This window comes from Podarcis tiliguerta (genome assembly GCF_965153285.1).
Source record: "Podarcis tiliguerta genome assembly, chromosome: 16".
Lineage (NCBI taxonomy): Eukaryota > Metazoa > Chordata > Lepidosauria > Squamata > Lacertidae > Podarcis > Podarcis tiliguerta.
The window spans coordinates 40,653,452-40,667,361 of record NC_139549.1 but is presented as its reverse complement, the minus strand read 5'-3'; the positions used below and the strand labels follow the sequence as shown (position 1 = coordinate 40,667,361).

Here is a 13,910-nt window from a genome sequence, read left to right as displayed (position 1 = left end):
TGGCTGGCTTTGAATAAACATTCCCAAACTTTTTTATTGATTATAATCAGCTAAATAGTTTGAGGATCTATGCAAATGTGTAACATGCAGAAAACAGCATTCACAGAGAAATCAAAGACTGGAACTGAGGGAAACTGGGGGGTGGGGGGGGAGGAAAAATGGGGGGGGGACAAGGATGATATGTTTGGTTTTAATTTTGAATATTTTTTTAAAAAAAAATATGGATGAACAATGGAAAAAGAATCTAGAAAAAATAAGCAGATTACAAATTGTAAAAAAGGTTAAATATTTGGGAATTTATATAACGATGATGAATATTAATCTGTTCGAGGACAATTATAATAAAACCTGAAAAGAAATAAAAAACCAATTAGAAATTTGGCAAAGGTTAAAACAATCAATATGGGGGAGAATTTCGACAATTAAAATGAACATATTACCAAAGTCACTGCTCTTATTCCAAATGATCCCGATAATCAGCAAATATGATATTTTCAAAAAATGGAGAAAGGGCTTATCACGATTCATATGGCAAGAGGAAAAGCCATGCATTAAATTCAGACTGTTAACAGACACCAAGGAAAGTGGGGGCTTTGGACTCCCAGACTTGAGGCTCTACTATCAGGCAACGGGTCTTGGATGGATAAAAGACTGGGTCACGTTAAATAAAACAGAGATTCTTGACTTGGAAGGATGGAACAACCGCTATGGATGGCACACCTATCTAATTTACAATAAGGTGGCTGTAAATAGAGACTTTCTGAATCATATAGTCAGGAAGTCCCTATACAAAGTATGGACAAATTACCGATGGCTCTTAGAACCAAAGATAAAGATACCCTGCTGGGTGCCTCCCTTGGAGGTAGTAGCGGTAAAAAGAACAAATATGGAAAAGGGTTGGCCAACATACCAACAGTTATTAATAAAAGAGCACAGTAATGTAAAATTAAAACCTTATGTAGAGATCAAGAATTATTGTAACAGTTGGTTACAATATCATCAGGTAGTGCATCTTTTTAATCAAGATAAAAAAATAGGATTTGAACAGAAAACATCAAAATTTCAAAGTGAACTTTTGCAACCAAACAAGAAAATTATATTGAGAATGTACAACTTACTCATCGAATGGGAGCTGAAAGATGAGCTAATAAAAGAAACAATGATTAAACGGTCACAAGATCTGGGCCAGACAATCTACTTAAACAGATGGGAAATGTTATGGAAAACTGATATAGACTTTACAGCTTGGTATTTGATAAAAGAAAATATAATGAAGATGTTCTATCACTGGTTTCTCACCCCAGTAAAATTATCAAAGATTTATGAAAAAAACACTCAAACCTCTGCTGGAGATGTAAAACAGAGGTGGGGACACTGTGTCATATGTGGTGGGGGTGCAAGGTGGTCAAACAATTTTGGACTATGGTACATGAAGAGCTCAAAAAGATATTTAAGAGCTCAGTTCTTAAAAATCAGAAGCATATTTGCTGGGATTAATATCCAGTGACATCCCTAAGGACAATATTCCTGTATGCAACAGCAGCAGCTAGAATAGTAGTGGCAAAAAAATGGAAATCAGAAAAAATACCTGAATTACTAGAATGGCGAGCTAAAATTTGTGAATTTGCGGAGATGGCAAAACTAATGAGAGCTTGCAGGGCAGCAGCTGAAGAAGGAGCCAAAAGGGTTTTCTTGTGTGTGTGATTCTTTGTGGCTGATTAGCTGCTCTCCCTGTGCAAAGGTCAGAGGGGGTAGGGTTTCTGTTGAGGCAGGTGATTAGCTGTGGGAGGAGCTTATCAGAGCTTGCAGGGCAGTTTGATCCATCTTTTAGATTTAGGGGAGCTAGTCTCAAACGTTTGTTGGGGGAGACCTAGGGTTTTTTTTGGGGGGGGAGTTATTTGTCCTGTCTTCACGCTTTTTATGATGCAGGACCGCTGTAGCCACCCCCAACGACACGTTCTCAAGATGGAGGGGGAGGGAACAGCTGCAGTCGCCTGCGGTTCCTGCGCAATGTTTGCCATCTTGCCAAAGGTTGCAGGCAGCTTTACCTGCAGCAATTGCATGTTGATTGCCCTCCTAAAAGACAAAGTCCAGCAACTGGAGGAACGTGTAGCTACGCTCCAAAGAATTAGAGAGCTGGAGCTCTTCTTGGAAGCAGCAGAGCACACCGTCTCCACCAAGGAGGAGACAGGGGACTCCCCTGGGAAGGAGGCTAGTTCACCAACACAGGAACCAGATATGTGGAGAAACGTGACTCAAAGAAGTAGGAAGCCCAGGGTTCGCTCTGATTGTTTAGAAATGCGCAATCGCTTTGAGGTCCTCTCCCCTAGCATGGAAGACGAAGAGCAGACTCCATTTGAGGATCTCTCCCTCATTACAGTCGATCAGGTATATGAAGACGAGCAGCAAAGTCAGTCCTCAGGGAATGTGCAGGCGACCTTGGAACGGACAGCTCACGGAAGAACCCCAGCCAAACCTAAGAGGAGGCGTGTAGTGGTGATAGGGGATTCCCTACTGAGGGGAACAGAAGCAGTGATCTGTGGGCCTGACAAGATGTCTCGGGAAGTGTGCTGTCTCCCCGGGGCTAAGATCCAAGATGTAACTGAACGACTGCAAGGAATCATAAAACCCACTGACAAATACCCCTTCCTCTTGGTTCATGTGGGAACCCATGACACTGCAAGCAATAGCCTCCAGAAGATCAAAAGAGACTACGAGGCTCTGGGCAGGAAATTGAAGCAATTAAATGCACAAATTGTCATCTCATCTGTCCTCCCAGTTGAACGACGTGGCCTAGGGAGAGAGGGAAAAATAGTGGAAGTGAACAGCTGGCTTCGCAAATGGTGTAAACAGGAACAGTTTGGATTCTTCGATCACGGACTGCAGTTTCTGGAAGATGGACTTCTGGCAAGCGATGGGCTGCACCTCACAACGGTTGGGAGGAATGTTTTTGCCAAAAATCTCAGAAACCTCATCAGGAGGGCTTTAAACTGACTAATGTGGGGGAGGGAGACAGTGCTCCTGAAGGTAGGAGTCTATCAATTGATGAAGATGATCATCCAAATGTCATAGACCAAATGGAGCAAACAGCACGCAGACCTAGTGGTGGGAGGAAAAAATCCTTAAATAAGAGACACGGGGGAATGATTAATGGACTTCAATGTCTGTACACTAATGCGCAAAGCATGGGAAATAAACAAGATGAGCTTGAGCTCTTGGTACAGCAAACTAAATATGACATAATAGGCATCACTGAAACCTGGTGGGATAAGTCCCACGATTGGAATGTAATAATGGAGGGATACAATCTATTTCAGAGAAACAGACCAGACAAGAAAGGAGGAGGAGTGGCGTTATATGTCAGGGATGTGTATACCTGTGAAGAGATCCAAGATTTAGAACCTCAAAGCCAAAGTGAGAGCATTTGGGTCAAAATTAAGGGAGAGAAGAATAACAGTGACCTCATTGTGGGAGTTTACTATAGATCCCCAAGCCAAACGGAGGACATAGATGATGCCTTCCTGGAACAGATGGCCAAGCATGCAAAAGGAAGGGAGATAGTAGTAATGGGGGACTTCAATTACCCGGATATTTGTTGGATGTCAAACTCAGCCAAGAGCATAAGGTCAAACAGATTCCTCACTGGCCTTGCAGACAACTTCATTGTCCAGAAAGTGGGAGAAGCAACAAGAGGAACAGCCATTTTAGATCTGGTCCTAACCAATGTTGATGACCTGGTTAGTGGGGTAGAAGTGGAAGGATCATTAGGCGTGAGTGATCATGCTCTTCTGAAGTTTACTATACAGCGGAAAGGAGCAGCCAAGCATACTAGGACTCAATTTCTTGATTTTAAGAAAGCCGACTTCATAAAACTTAGGGAAGTGCTGGGTGAGATCCCATGGACAGTAATACTAAAAGGAAAGGGAGTTCATGATGGCTGGGAGTTTGTTAAGAGGGAGATAGTAAAAGCACAACTTCAGGCAATACCAATGAGACAGAAACATGGAAGGTGCCTAAAAAAGCCAGGGTGGCTATCTAAAGAACTTTTAACTGAGTTAAGATTAAAAAAGGATGTGTACAAAAAATGGAAAAGGGGGGAAACCACCAAAGAGGAATTCAAACAAATAGCCAGCACGTGTAGACACAAAGTCAGAAAAGCTAAAGCACAGAATGAACTCAGGCTTGCTGGAGAGGTTAAAAGCAACAAAAAAGGCTTTTATGGGTATGTTCGTAGCAAAAGGAAGAGCAAAGAAACAGTGGGGTCACTCAGAGGAGAAGATGGTGAAATGCAAACAGGGGACACAGAAAGGGCTGAACTCCTCAATGCCTTCTTTGCCTCAGTCTTCTCCGATAAAGAAAACAATGCCCGACCTGAAAAATTTGGAGCAAATGATTCAGCAGAGGAAACACAGCCCAGAATAACTAAGGAGATAGTACAAGAATACTTGGCTAGTTTAGATGTATTCAAGTCTCCAGGGCCAGATGAACTGCATCCAAGAGTATTAAAAGAACTGGCAGATGTGATCTCAGAACCACTGGCAGTCATCTTTGAGAATTCCTGGAGAACAGGTGAAGTCCCGGCAGACTGGAGGAGGGCAAATGTTGTCCCTATTTTCAAAAAGGGGAAAAGAGAGGACCCAAATAATTACCGCCCAGTTAGTCTGACATCAATACCAGGGAAGATTCTGGAACAGATCATTAAGCAAACAATCTGTGAGCACCTAGAAAGGAATGCTGTGATCACCAATAGTCAGCATGGATTTCTGGTAAATAAGTCATGTCAGACTAACCTGATCTCGTTTTTTGACAGAATTACAAGCCTGGTAGATGAAGGGAACGCAGTGGATGTAGCCTACCTTGATTTCAGCAAGGCATTTGACAAGGTGCCCCACGATATTCTTGTAAAGAAGCTGGTAAAATGCGGTCTTGACTATGCTACCACTCAGTGGATTTGTAACTGGCTGACTGACCGAACCCAAAGGGTGCTCATCAATGGTTCCTCTTGATCCTGGAGAAGAGTGACTAGTGGGGTGCCACAGGGTTCTGTCTTGGGCCCGGTCTTATTCAACATCTTTATCAACGACTTGGAGGATGGACTCAAGGGCATCCTGATCAAATTTGCAGATGACACCAAACTGGGAGGGGTGGCTAACACCCCAGAGGACAGGATCACACTTCAAAACGACCTTGATAGATTAGAGAACTGGGCCAAAACAAACAAGATGAATTTTAGCAGGGAGAAATGTAAAGTATTGCACTTGGGCAAAAAAAAATGAGAGGCACAAATACAAGATGGGTGACACCTGGCTTGAGAGCAGTACATGTGAAAAGGATCTAGGAGTCTTGGTTGACCACAAACTTGACATGAGCCAACAGTGTGACGCGGCAGCTAAAAAAGCCAATGCAATTCTGGGCTGCATCAATAGGAGTATAGCATCTAGATCAAGGGAAGTAATAGTGCCACTGTATTCTGCTCTGGTCAGACCTCACCTGGAGTACTGTGTCCAGTTCTGGGCACCACAGTTCAAGAACGACACTGACAAACTGGAACGTGTCCAGAGGAGGGCAACCAAAATGGTCAAAGGCCTGGAAACGATGCCTTATGAGGAACGGCTAAGGGAGCTGGGCATGTTTAGCCTGGAGAAGAGGAGGTTAAGGGGTGATATGATAGCCATGTTCAAATATATAAAAGGATGTCACATAAAGGAGGGAGAAAGGTTGTTTTCTGCTGCTCCAGAGAAGCGGACACGGAGCAATGGATCCAAACTACAAGAAAGAAGATTCCACCTAAACATTAGGAAGAACTTCCTGACAGTACGGATATGAGGGCGATCTGGCTGCGACATCTGTCACCCCATTGATCGCCAGGGTTGATTCGGCTGATCTGGCTGGCTAGGCGGGTGTCCCCTTCCTCCCTCACCGCTCCATGTGCGTCCCTCCCGAAGCTGCACGCTCGGTGGAAGAGGACGACCATCCCAGATAGAAGGAGTGTACCGTTCTTCGGTCAAGGGTTCCTGACAGTAAGAGCTGTTCGACAGTGGAATTTGCTGCCAAGGAGTGTGGTGGAGTCTCCTTCTTTGGAGGTCTTTAAGCAGAAGCTTGACAACCATATGTCAGGAGTGCTCTGATGGTGTTTCCTGCTTGGCAGGGGGTTGGACTCAATGGCCCTTGTGGTCTCTTCCAACTCTATGATTCTATGATTCTATGATTCTATGATTCTATGAATGGCATCAATTAGAGGCTGCTCTGATCAAAAAACTTACAAAGAATGGGAATGCGTACAGGAATATATGATAAGATTTGGTTTCAGAGCTTAAATGTAACATGCAGTAGCCTGAAGTACGCAAGGATACAAGAGAATATTACAATACAAACGGAAAAACAAATTTAATAGCTGTCGACACAACAAGAAATAACAGTATGAAGAAAAGATCGCACATGGGTGAAGGGAAGTAATGGCTAAACGGGGAGGGAGGTATAAGGCAGTACAGTGGCACCTCTGGTTGTGAACGGGATCCGTTCTGGAGGCCAGTTCGCAAAATGAAAGGAATGCAACCCGTGTCTGTGCATGCGCGGGTCGTGATTCGCCGCTTCTGCGCATGTGTGTGATGTCAATTTGTGCATCTGTGCGTGCACAAGTGGCGAAACCTGGAAGTAACCCTTTCTGGTACTTCCGGGTCGCCGCGGGACACAACATGAAAACACGTAACCTGAAGCAAACGTAGTAAGAGGTATGACTGTAATTGGAAAATTGTAGAGGACAAATATGCGTTTTAGGAAGTTAAGAACAAGGAAGTAAAAGAAGATTTAAGTTAAAGAATAGTAAAATAAGGAAATCTGAGAAGAATTTAGTACAAATGAAAACATGAGAGTCACGTTATTGCTTCTGTCTTGGTTTATTTTGGTTGTAAAGTCCTCTGTTGTTAAGATTGTGCATAAAATCAATAAAATTATAAAATAACAACAACAACAACAACAACAACAACAACAACACCACAGAACTGCATGTGGACACCTTGGCTGAACTGTGGCTTCTGGGCAAATGAAGATGACTCGTGAGCTGGCATCTCTGCAGCACTGGGCTTTGTATGGCACCCAGGTACTCTGTAAGGAAGGTAAAAACTTTTCTTAAGGGAGACAGTTGGGCTTTCCCCCCCTGCTCAGGCGAAGATGTCGCGGTATGGCTGTTACGGTGGAGAAACCAAAGTATATGTTGGTAATCTAGGAACTGGTGCTGGTAAAGGTGAACTTGAGAGAGCTTTCAGCTACTACGGACCATTACGCACAGTGTGGATTGCGCGAAATCCTCCAGGATTTGCGTTTGTTGAGTTTGAAGACCCAAGAGATGCTGAAGATGCAGTTCGTGGGCTAGATGGAAAAGTGATCTGTGGCTCTAGGGTTAGAGTGGAGTTATCAACCGGTATACCACGCCGGTCTTGCTATGATAGACCCCCAGCACGCCGGCCATTTGATCCCAATGATAGATGTTATGAGTGTGGCGAGAAAGGTCATTATGCTTATGACTGTCATCGCTACAGTCGTCGGAGAAGAAGCAGGTCACGGTCTCGATCTCATTCAAGGTCCAGAGGAAGGAGATATTCTCGCTCACGTAGCCGAAGTCGTGGCCAGAGATCCAGGTCTGTCTCTGCTCGGAGATCAAGATCACTCTCCCCTCGGAGATCCAGATCTGTCTTGCCACGCAGATCCCGTTCAGGTTCTTTAAAAAGATCAAGGTCTCGGTCAAGGTCAAGATCCAGGTCCAGGTCCGTTTCACGACCCAGAAGCAGTCGTTCGCCATCAGGAAGCCCTCGAAGGAGTTTGAGTCCTGAAAGACTGGATTAGAATTGCAAAGAACGTGATAGGAAGAATTTTGTTTACGTTATTTTAAGGGATTTCTTTGGTGTTATTGACAAATGTAAGGATTTAGTTATTGAAAACCTTTTCTAGGGCTAACGCAGCGAGGATCTTGATCTTCTAGTAAAATCTGTAAAAGCTGCTACATTAGACTAGTGCACAATTTCTGTATGTAATAACATCCTGTGATCTGAAAAGTGGGTCTTTTTATGGGCACATGAAATAAAATGTGTATTTCTAAAAAAATAAGAGGAGGTGAGGGCCTTCTTAAGAGGAGGTGAGGGCCTTGTCACGGCTAAAATGGCCGCTGTTTCTTTAATGCGAATAAAGCTGGGTCAGCATGACTCAGCGGCTTGCAGCAGGTTGTATATATATATATATAGTGAGAAATGTTAGTTTGGTGCTGAGGCTGGTGTTTGGGTTGGTTGGTGCTGGTGTGTATAGTTATTCAGTCGTGTTTTGCACAAGGACTTTTAAGAATAAAACTCTGCAAGGATATTCTCGTAGACTCTTTTATGCAGACAAGGGTCCGAGGACCAGGCTGAGGAGACAAAGGGGGGGTCAGAACCCTTTCCTTCTTTTTTTTTTTTTTTTTTTTTGCTTTTTACAAACACTGACAGGCCTGGCACGAGGGGTGGGCAAATCTGTCCATTTTGGTTTCTCTCTCTTTCTCCTTTTTCTAATCTTACAATCACTCTCCACATTTCCACATCAATTTGTGAATTCTTTTTCCCAGGAGAAAATTTGTCAGCATTTTAGTGAGAATTTCTAATTCCAGATTCACGTCTTTGTGAGCAATTTCCACTTGCAGCTAAGGGACATGAACTGAGAGATATGTTGAATTCCTCCCAAAGCTCCTCAAGAAATGGGTTATATGTTTTTAAATTAAATGAAAATCAAGACTTTGGCAGCCGGTCAACACTTCTGAAATCCGAACTTGCTGCCTCTGAAAAGGAAGAGCTTTTTGACTTAGAAACTCACACTTGAGCACATTGGCAACGCCCTGCACCCCCCACTCTTTCCAGTGCTCTTGAAGCGGGCATTTTTATTTCTGTGTTTAATTCCTTCTTCCTTTTCAGATAAGTTGAGTGTTCTAGGGAAAATATTTATCCACATGCTCTGAGCAAACAGATTTATGATCCCGTTTCAATGTATTCTTATTGTTAGTTTGGGATTCTTAATCTGTTGCTGATCTGCTGGCTTCCCCTTTCACCTCCTTCTTGATGAATCATTTCGGAGGAGTGTTTGGTGTGCTAAGGATTGATAACAATGCTAAATAAAACTACAAAAATGTCATGCAGGTGGCAGAAAAACACCAGAATTTGGAAATGCACTGCACCCACAAGAGAATGTGGCAGGATGAGTCAGTGGAAACAGCTCTGCAGCGATAAATCTTTGGCCCTTCCTTGACTTCTCAAAGAGAAAACTGAGGCCCTGGCTGTACAAATGGCTGTAAACCAGTGGTTTCATCTAATCCAGTGGTGGGGAACTTGTGGCTTTGCAGATGTTGTTGAACTCAAAACTCCCATCACCCCCAGGCAGCCTAGCCAGAGATCAGGGATGATGGAAAATGTACTCCAAAAGTACCTGAAGGGACCATAAATTAGGCACCCAATCTACGCCAAATCTGCACTAAAAAATTAAAGCAGTGCCATACCACTTTAAACAGCACACCCTACAACATTTCTCTGATGAAAATAGGGACATCCTATTCCATTGTTAATATCCCACCCATCTGATTGGGTTGCCCCAGCCACTCTAGGCAGCTTCCAACGTATATCAAAACATAATAAAACATTAAACACAAACAACTTCCTTATATAGGGTTTCCTTCAGATGGTTTGGGAGTCGGATAACACCATATCCTCCAACATTTCTCTGATGAAAATAGGGATGTCCTCAGGGAAAATGGGACATTCTGGGATTAAGTCAGAAACTGGGATGGCTTCTGTAAATCCAGGAATGTGGCAGGAAAATAGGGGTACTTCAAGGGTCTGAACAGTCAAGACTTCTCCCAAAGAATCCTGGGAAGTATTAAGGGTGATGAAAGTTGTTAGGACCGCCCCCCCCCCCAATTCCTCTCACTGAGCTACAATTTCCAGAGTGGTTTAACAATCGATCCCTCTTGCCAAGGAACTCCGGGAGTTGTAGCTCAGTGAGAGGAACAGGGATCGTCTATCAATGCTCCTTACTGCTCCAATAGAGAACTAGCCATAATATAAAATCCTAAAGATAAGAAGGTATAGTATTTCAGGGAATCGGTACTCAGAGAAATTGTATAATAAATAATATATTTATTGTCATTGCCCCCTTCGGGGACAACAAAATTACTTGGCTGCTCCATAAAAACACTAATTAAAAAAATATAGTAAAATACAGCAAAGGAGATTTGATGACTTTCAAAGTCCGGGCTTCCCATTCAGGGCCGAGATCGCTCTGGAGAAGAAGCTGTTCTTAAGACGGCTTGTTCTTGTCTTCATCGTCCTGTATCTCCGTCCCGACGGCAAGAGCTCGAAGAGACAGTGACCAGGATGCGATGGATCTTTTACTATGTCCAGTGCCTTCCTATGGCACCTTGTGGCATAAATCTGCTCTAAGGTGGAGAGTGGGCAGCCAACAATGCTCTCTGCTGCCTTCACAACCCTGCGCAACCCCATCCTGTCCTGGGTAGTACAGCTTCCGTACCACACACATAAGCCATAAGTAAGCACGCTCTCAATGGCACAGTGATAGAAGGCAAGCAGCAGTTTCTGCGGAAGATGGTTTTTCCTTAGTATTCTCAAAAAATACAGTCTGCTGCGCCTTCTTCACAAGCCCCCTTGTGTTGACACTCCAGGACAGATCCTCTTGTAACTCAATGCCCAAAAATCTGAACGTTGTTACCCTCTCCACATAGACCCCATCAATCAAAAGTGGCTGGACATTGCTCTTCTGTCTCCTAAAGTCCACCACAAGTTCCTTTGTCTTCCTTGTATTTATGAGCAAGTTGTTAGCTCTGCACCACTCTGTCAAATTGGATTAATCATTCTTGCCCTTCCCACAATTGCTGTTGCTGACATATATACAAGGGGTGACCGGAAAGTAGAGTGAATCACCCCTGTAATGGGAACTGCCGGATTCGTGGAGACACTTGGGAGGCTTTCGTCCGTATCTCAGCTAACATATGCGCACGTGTCTTGGCATTTGTTGACAGGCCTACATTCATGCGGTAGTGTTTAGTAGCTGTTAATAGTGCGGTGTGTTGCGGTTGAAAATGGAGCAGAGTCAATATGAAATTCTATTTCAAATTGGGTAAATCGGCATTGGAAACCCACAAATTGCTCACAATTGTGTACAGAGATGAACCTGTAACTCAAAAGACAGCGTATGAGTGGTTTAAGCATTTCCGTGAAGGGAGGCAAACCATCGAAGATGACCCTTGATCTGGCAGACCATTGATGAGCAGAACGTTGGCAAATGTCGACAGAGTTCATGAGTTATTGATGTGGGATTGGCGTTTGTCCGTCCCAATGATGGCGGAAGAATTGCATATTCTGCATGAAATTGTTACTGAGGTTACCGAGTTGTCCCATCCTCCATATTCTCTCGATCTGGCTCCACTGGATTTCTTTCTTTTTCCAAAACTGAAATCTGCAATGAAAGGGCACAGATTTTCCAACATTTCACACATCCAAGCTGCTGTGACAAGGGAACCGAAAACAGTGCGAAAAGAGGACTTCTCCAGAAGTTTCCAACAGTTCTACAAACATTGTCAATGGTGCATTGTATCAGAGAATGCCTACTTTGATGGCCTGTAAGGTATGTATGTTCAAATATTTCTCAATGTCTGATTTCTGTGACCATTCACCGAACTTTCCGGTCACACCTTGTATATCAGCAAGATGCTGATATCATAAATTGAGAAGCAGCAAAGCCACTTGTTTTCCCCACCCCTCAGGATTGTCACCCAGAGAATGTTCTTTATTTTACAAAACAAAACACATTAATATTAAAAAGCTACACTTATCTTGCATTCCCCCCATAGAGAGTATTTTGCTTATGTCTAAAAGCTACAACTAACAACTACTGCAACTAACATTCAGAATACACTCACGAGAGTTTTGCAGCAGGGGCAATTATTGCCAGGCACTGAAAGAGGTTTAGTGTTACTATGTTGGAATCTTGGCATCAAAAAGTCTGGCAAGTAGCACTTCTGGAAAAACTTCCGGAAGCAGTGTGTGGTGAATCAGAAGGAGCGCTGGTTGGGGAGCTCCATTGCTCTGGGTGGCAGTTGCACAAAAAGTTGGATTTGGTTCTAAAATTCTTTTCAACTGACTTCATGGAGCTATTGAGCCATCTGGCGGAGTGTGTCTCCAATTCACAGCCCCTGTGAGCCCATATGGGAAAGCAATCTCTCTCCTGGCTGCACAATGTGTACTGCAATTTGTACACACCAGCTAAAAAAGAAAGCCTGTGCAGCAACATTCACCACCTTTGTGAGAGAAGAATGTGGAATTATGATCTGAATAATTTGTTAGCAAAACCACTTAAATAATGCAGATGGAGTCCAGAGAGAAGAGGAATCCTAGTAGCACTTTACTGAGGAAAACTGAACAAAACAGTGGGAGAACAAAGGAATGACGGCTTTGTATTTCTTATTTTAGGCCTGGAACAGGGCAGGAAGACATTCAACTAAATGTATAAAGGAAAAGTTCCTCAGAACAACCTAGCCAATCAGAGCATGTGCCACCTCCGTTGAGATCATGCCACTCTGGCTGGTTGCTAAGCAGCACTTCCACCCACGCCCCTCTTGGTTAGTTGGCTTACTGATAACATAATTCACCCTTAAGTTACACATAGAATGAGTTCTGCTGTTACATTCAGACATAATTTCCCAAGGAATATGGCACAAGGGAACTGTATTTTTTCTTTCTCCATCCTCCATCTTCAAATGTCACCTAATAATGCTGAACTTGATAAATCCAGAGCAAGCACCAAGACTTGAGAAGGAGGAACAGGGAGGGTGCTTTGCTGGGACCATGCTGGGACCATTCTCCACCTCTACTCCATGCAGCTACAATAAAGCCAGATTTGCACATGTTTAGGGTCAAAGAGCAAACAAGAGGACCCTATGAGGACTCTCCTTTTAAATACCCCTACTACAGGTATATGTAGGCTATAGAAGCTGCAATAAATTGCTGAGGGAGGCAGGAGAAGGGAAGAGGAAAGCAATTCTTCAACCACCAGTTATGTGTATGTCTCATCCAGAAAGTATAGCCAGAGTTTTCAAAAGCAGTTTTCAATCAATGCACCATTCAAAGCAAATAAATGCAGTTTGTCCCACAAGTAGAAGACTAGCACATTGTAGAGCAGAGTTGTGCTGGGATTCTTTTAATGGAGGGTCAGACTCCTTGCAGCTAGAAGAGTAGCACAGCAGGCAAAGATCTGGGTTAGAACCTCTGCCCCCCTTGCTGAGTTATGTTTCTGTATAGAGAGAGAGCTCTCTCTCTCTGTTAACATAAAGAAGCATTCAAAACCAGACTCCCCACATCTGCAGTATGACCTTAGTAGGAAGCTGCATAGAATCATAGGATAGGAATCTTTTACGTAATGTGGGGCTTGAACCCACAGCCCTGAGATAAAGGGTCTCGTGCTCTGCTATCCCAGCCTCCCTGGGATGTTGGGTCTAGGGGTGGGAAGAGGTGGATTTGTTGCAGTGCATATAAATGCCTGTTGCTATGTGCCACCTCAGTCTCCAGGCAGTGAGAGACTCGGAGGGTTCCAGGGCTTACCTAGAGTTCAGTTTCCTTGGGATGAAGGTCAGTGGAGACTGGTGTTTTTTGGATATATGATTTTTTTACACATATATACAACCTGAGTATGGGATGGAGGGGCTCACAGCATTAACACCCCAGCCGATAGATGTTGCTTCTCCATTAGGTTTCCAGGGAATGCCCAAAGTCCAGCACAGAGGAAACGTATCTGAGTGACTCCTGCTTTCAGCTCATTCACACAGTTCTGGCTAATATTCTCTTGCATGTGAGCAAGGTGAGACAGAGGAGGGAAAGGCCCAGCCA

At 43.7% G+C, this 13,910-nt stretch overlaps 2 protein-coding genes and 1 long non-coding RNA gene across 3 annotated transcripts in view; 2 read left to right on the top strand and 1 right to left on the bottom strand.

The window, feature by feature from the left end:
* Positions 1-13,910, bottom strand: part of LOC310667265 — a 218,418-nt gene that overhangs the window by 88,439 nt on the left and 116,069 nt on the right. The window lies entirely within an intron of this gene.
* The window catches only part of LOC310667244 (uncharacterized protein), a 559,738-nt gene continuing 547,518 nt past the window's right edge, over positions 1,691-13,910 (top strand). Inside the window, exon 1 of the mRNA XM_083419083.1 lies at positions 1,691-3,770. Coding sequence (XP_083275209.1) covers positions 1,921-2,994 — 1,074 coding nt within the window. The 5' untranslated portion in view covers positions 1,691-1,920 and the 3' untranslated portion in view covers positions 2,995-3,770. The remainder of the gene's footprint in view (positions 3,771-13,910) is intronic.
* Positions 7,138-8,103, top strand: LOC310665919 (serine/arginine-rich splicing factor 7-like). The gene has a single exon (XM_083416313.1). The coding sequence runs from the start codon at positions 7,171-7,173 to the stop codon at positions 7,840-7,842; it is 672 nt and encodes a 223-aa protein (XP_083272439.1). The 5' UTR covers positions 7,138-7,170; the 3' UTR covers positions 7,843-8,103.

What these genes read in the sequence shown, in the direction of transcription:
- LOC310665919 (XM_083416313.1), top strand. Translation starts at nt 7,171, where the DNA reads ATGTCGCGGTATGGCTGTTACGGTGGAGAAACCAAAGTATATGTTGGT.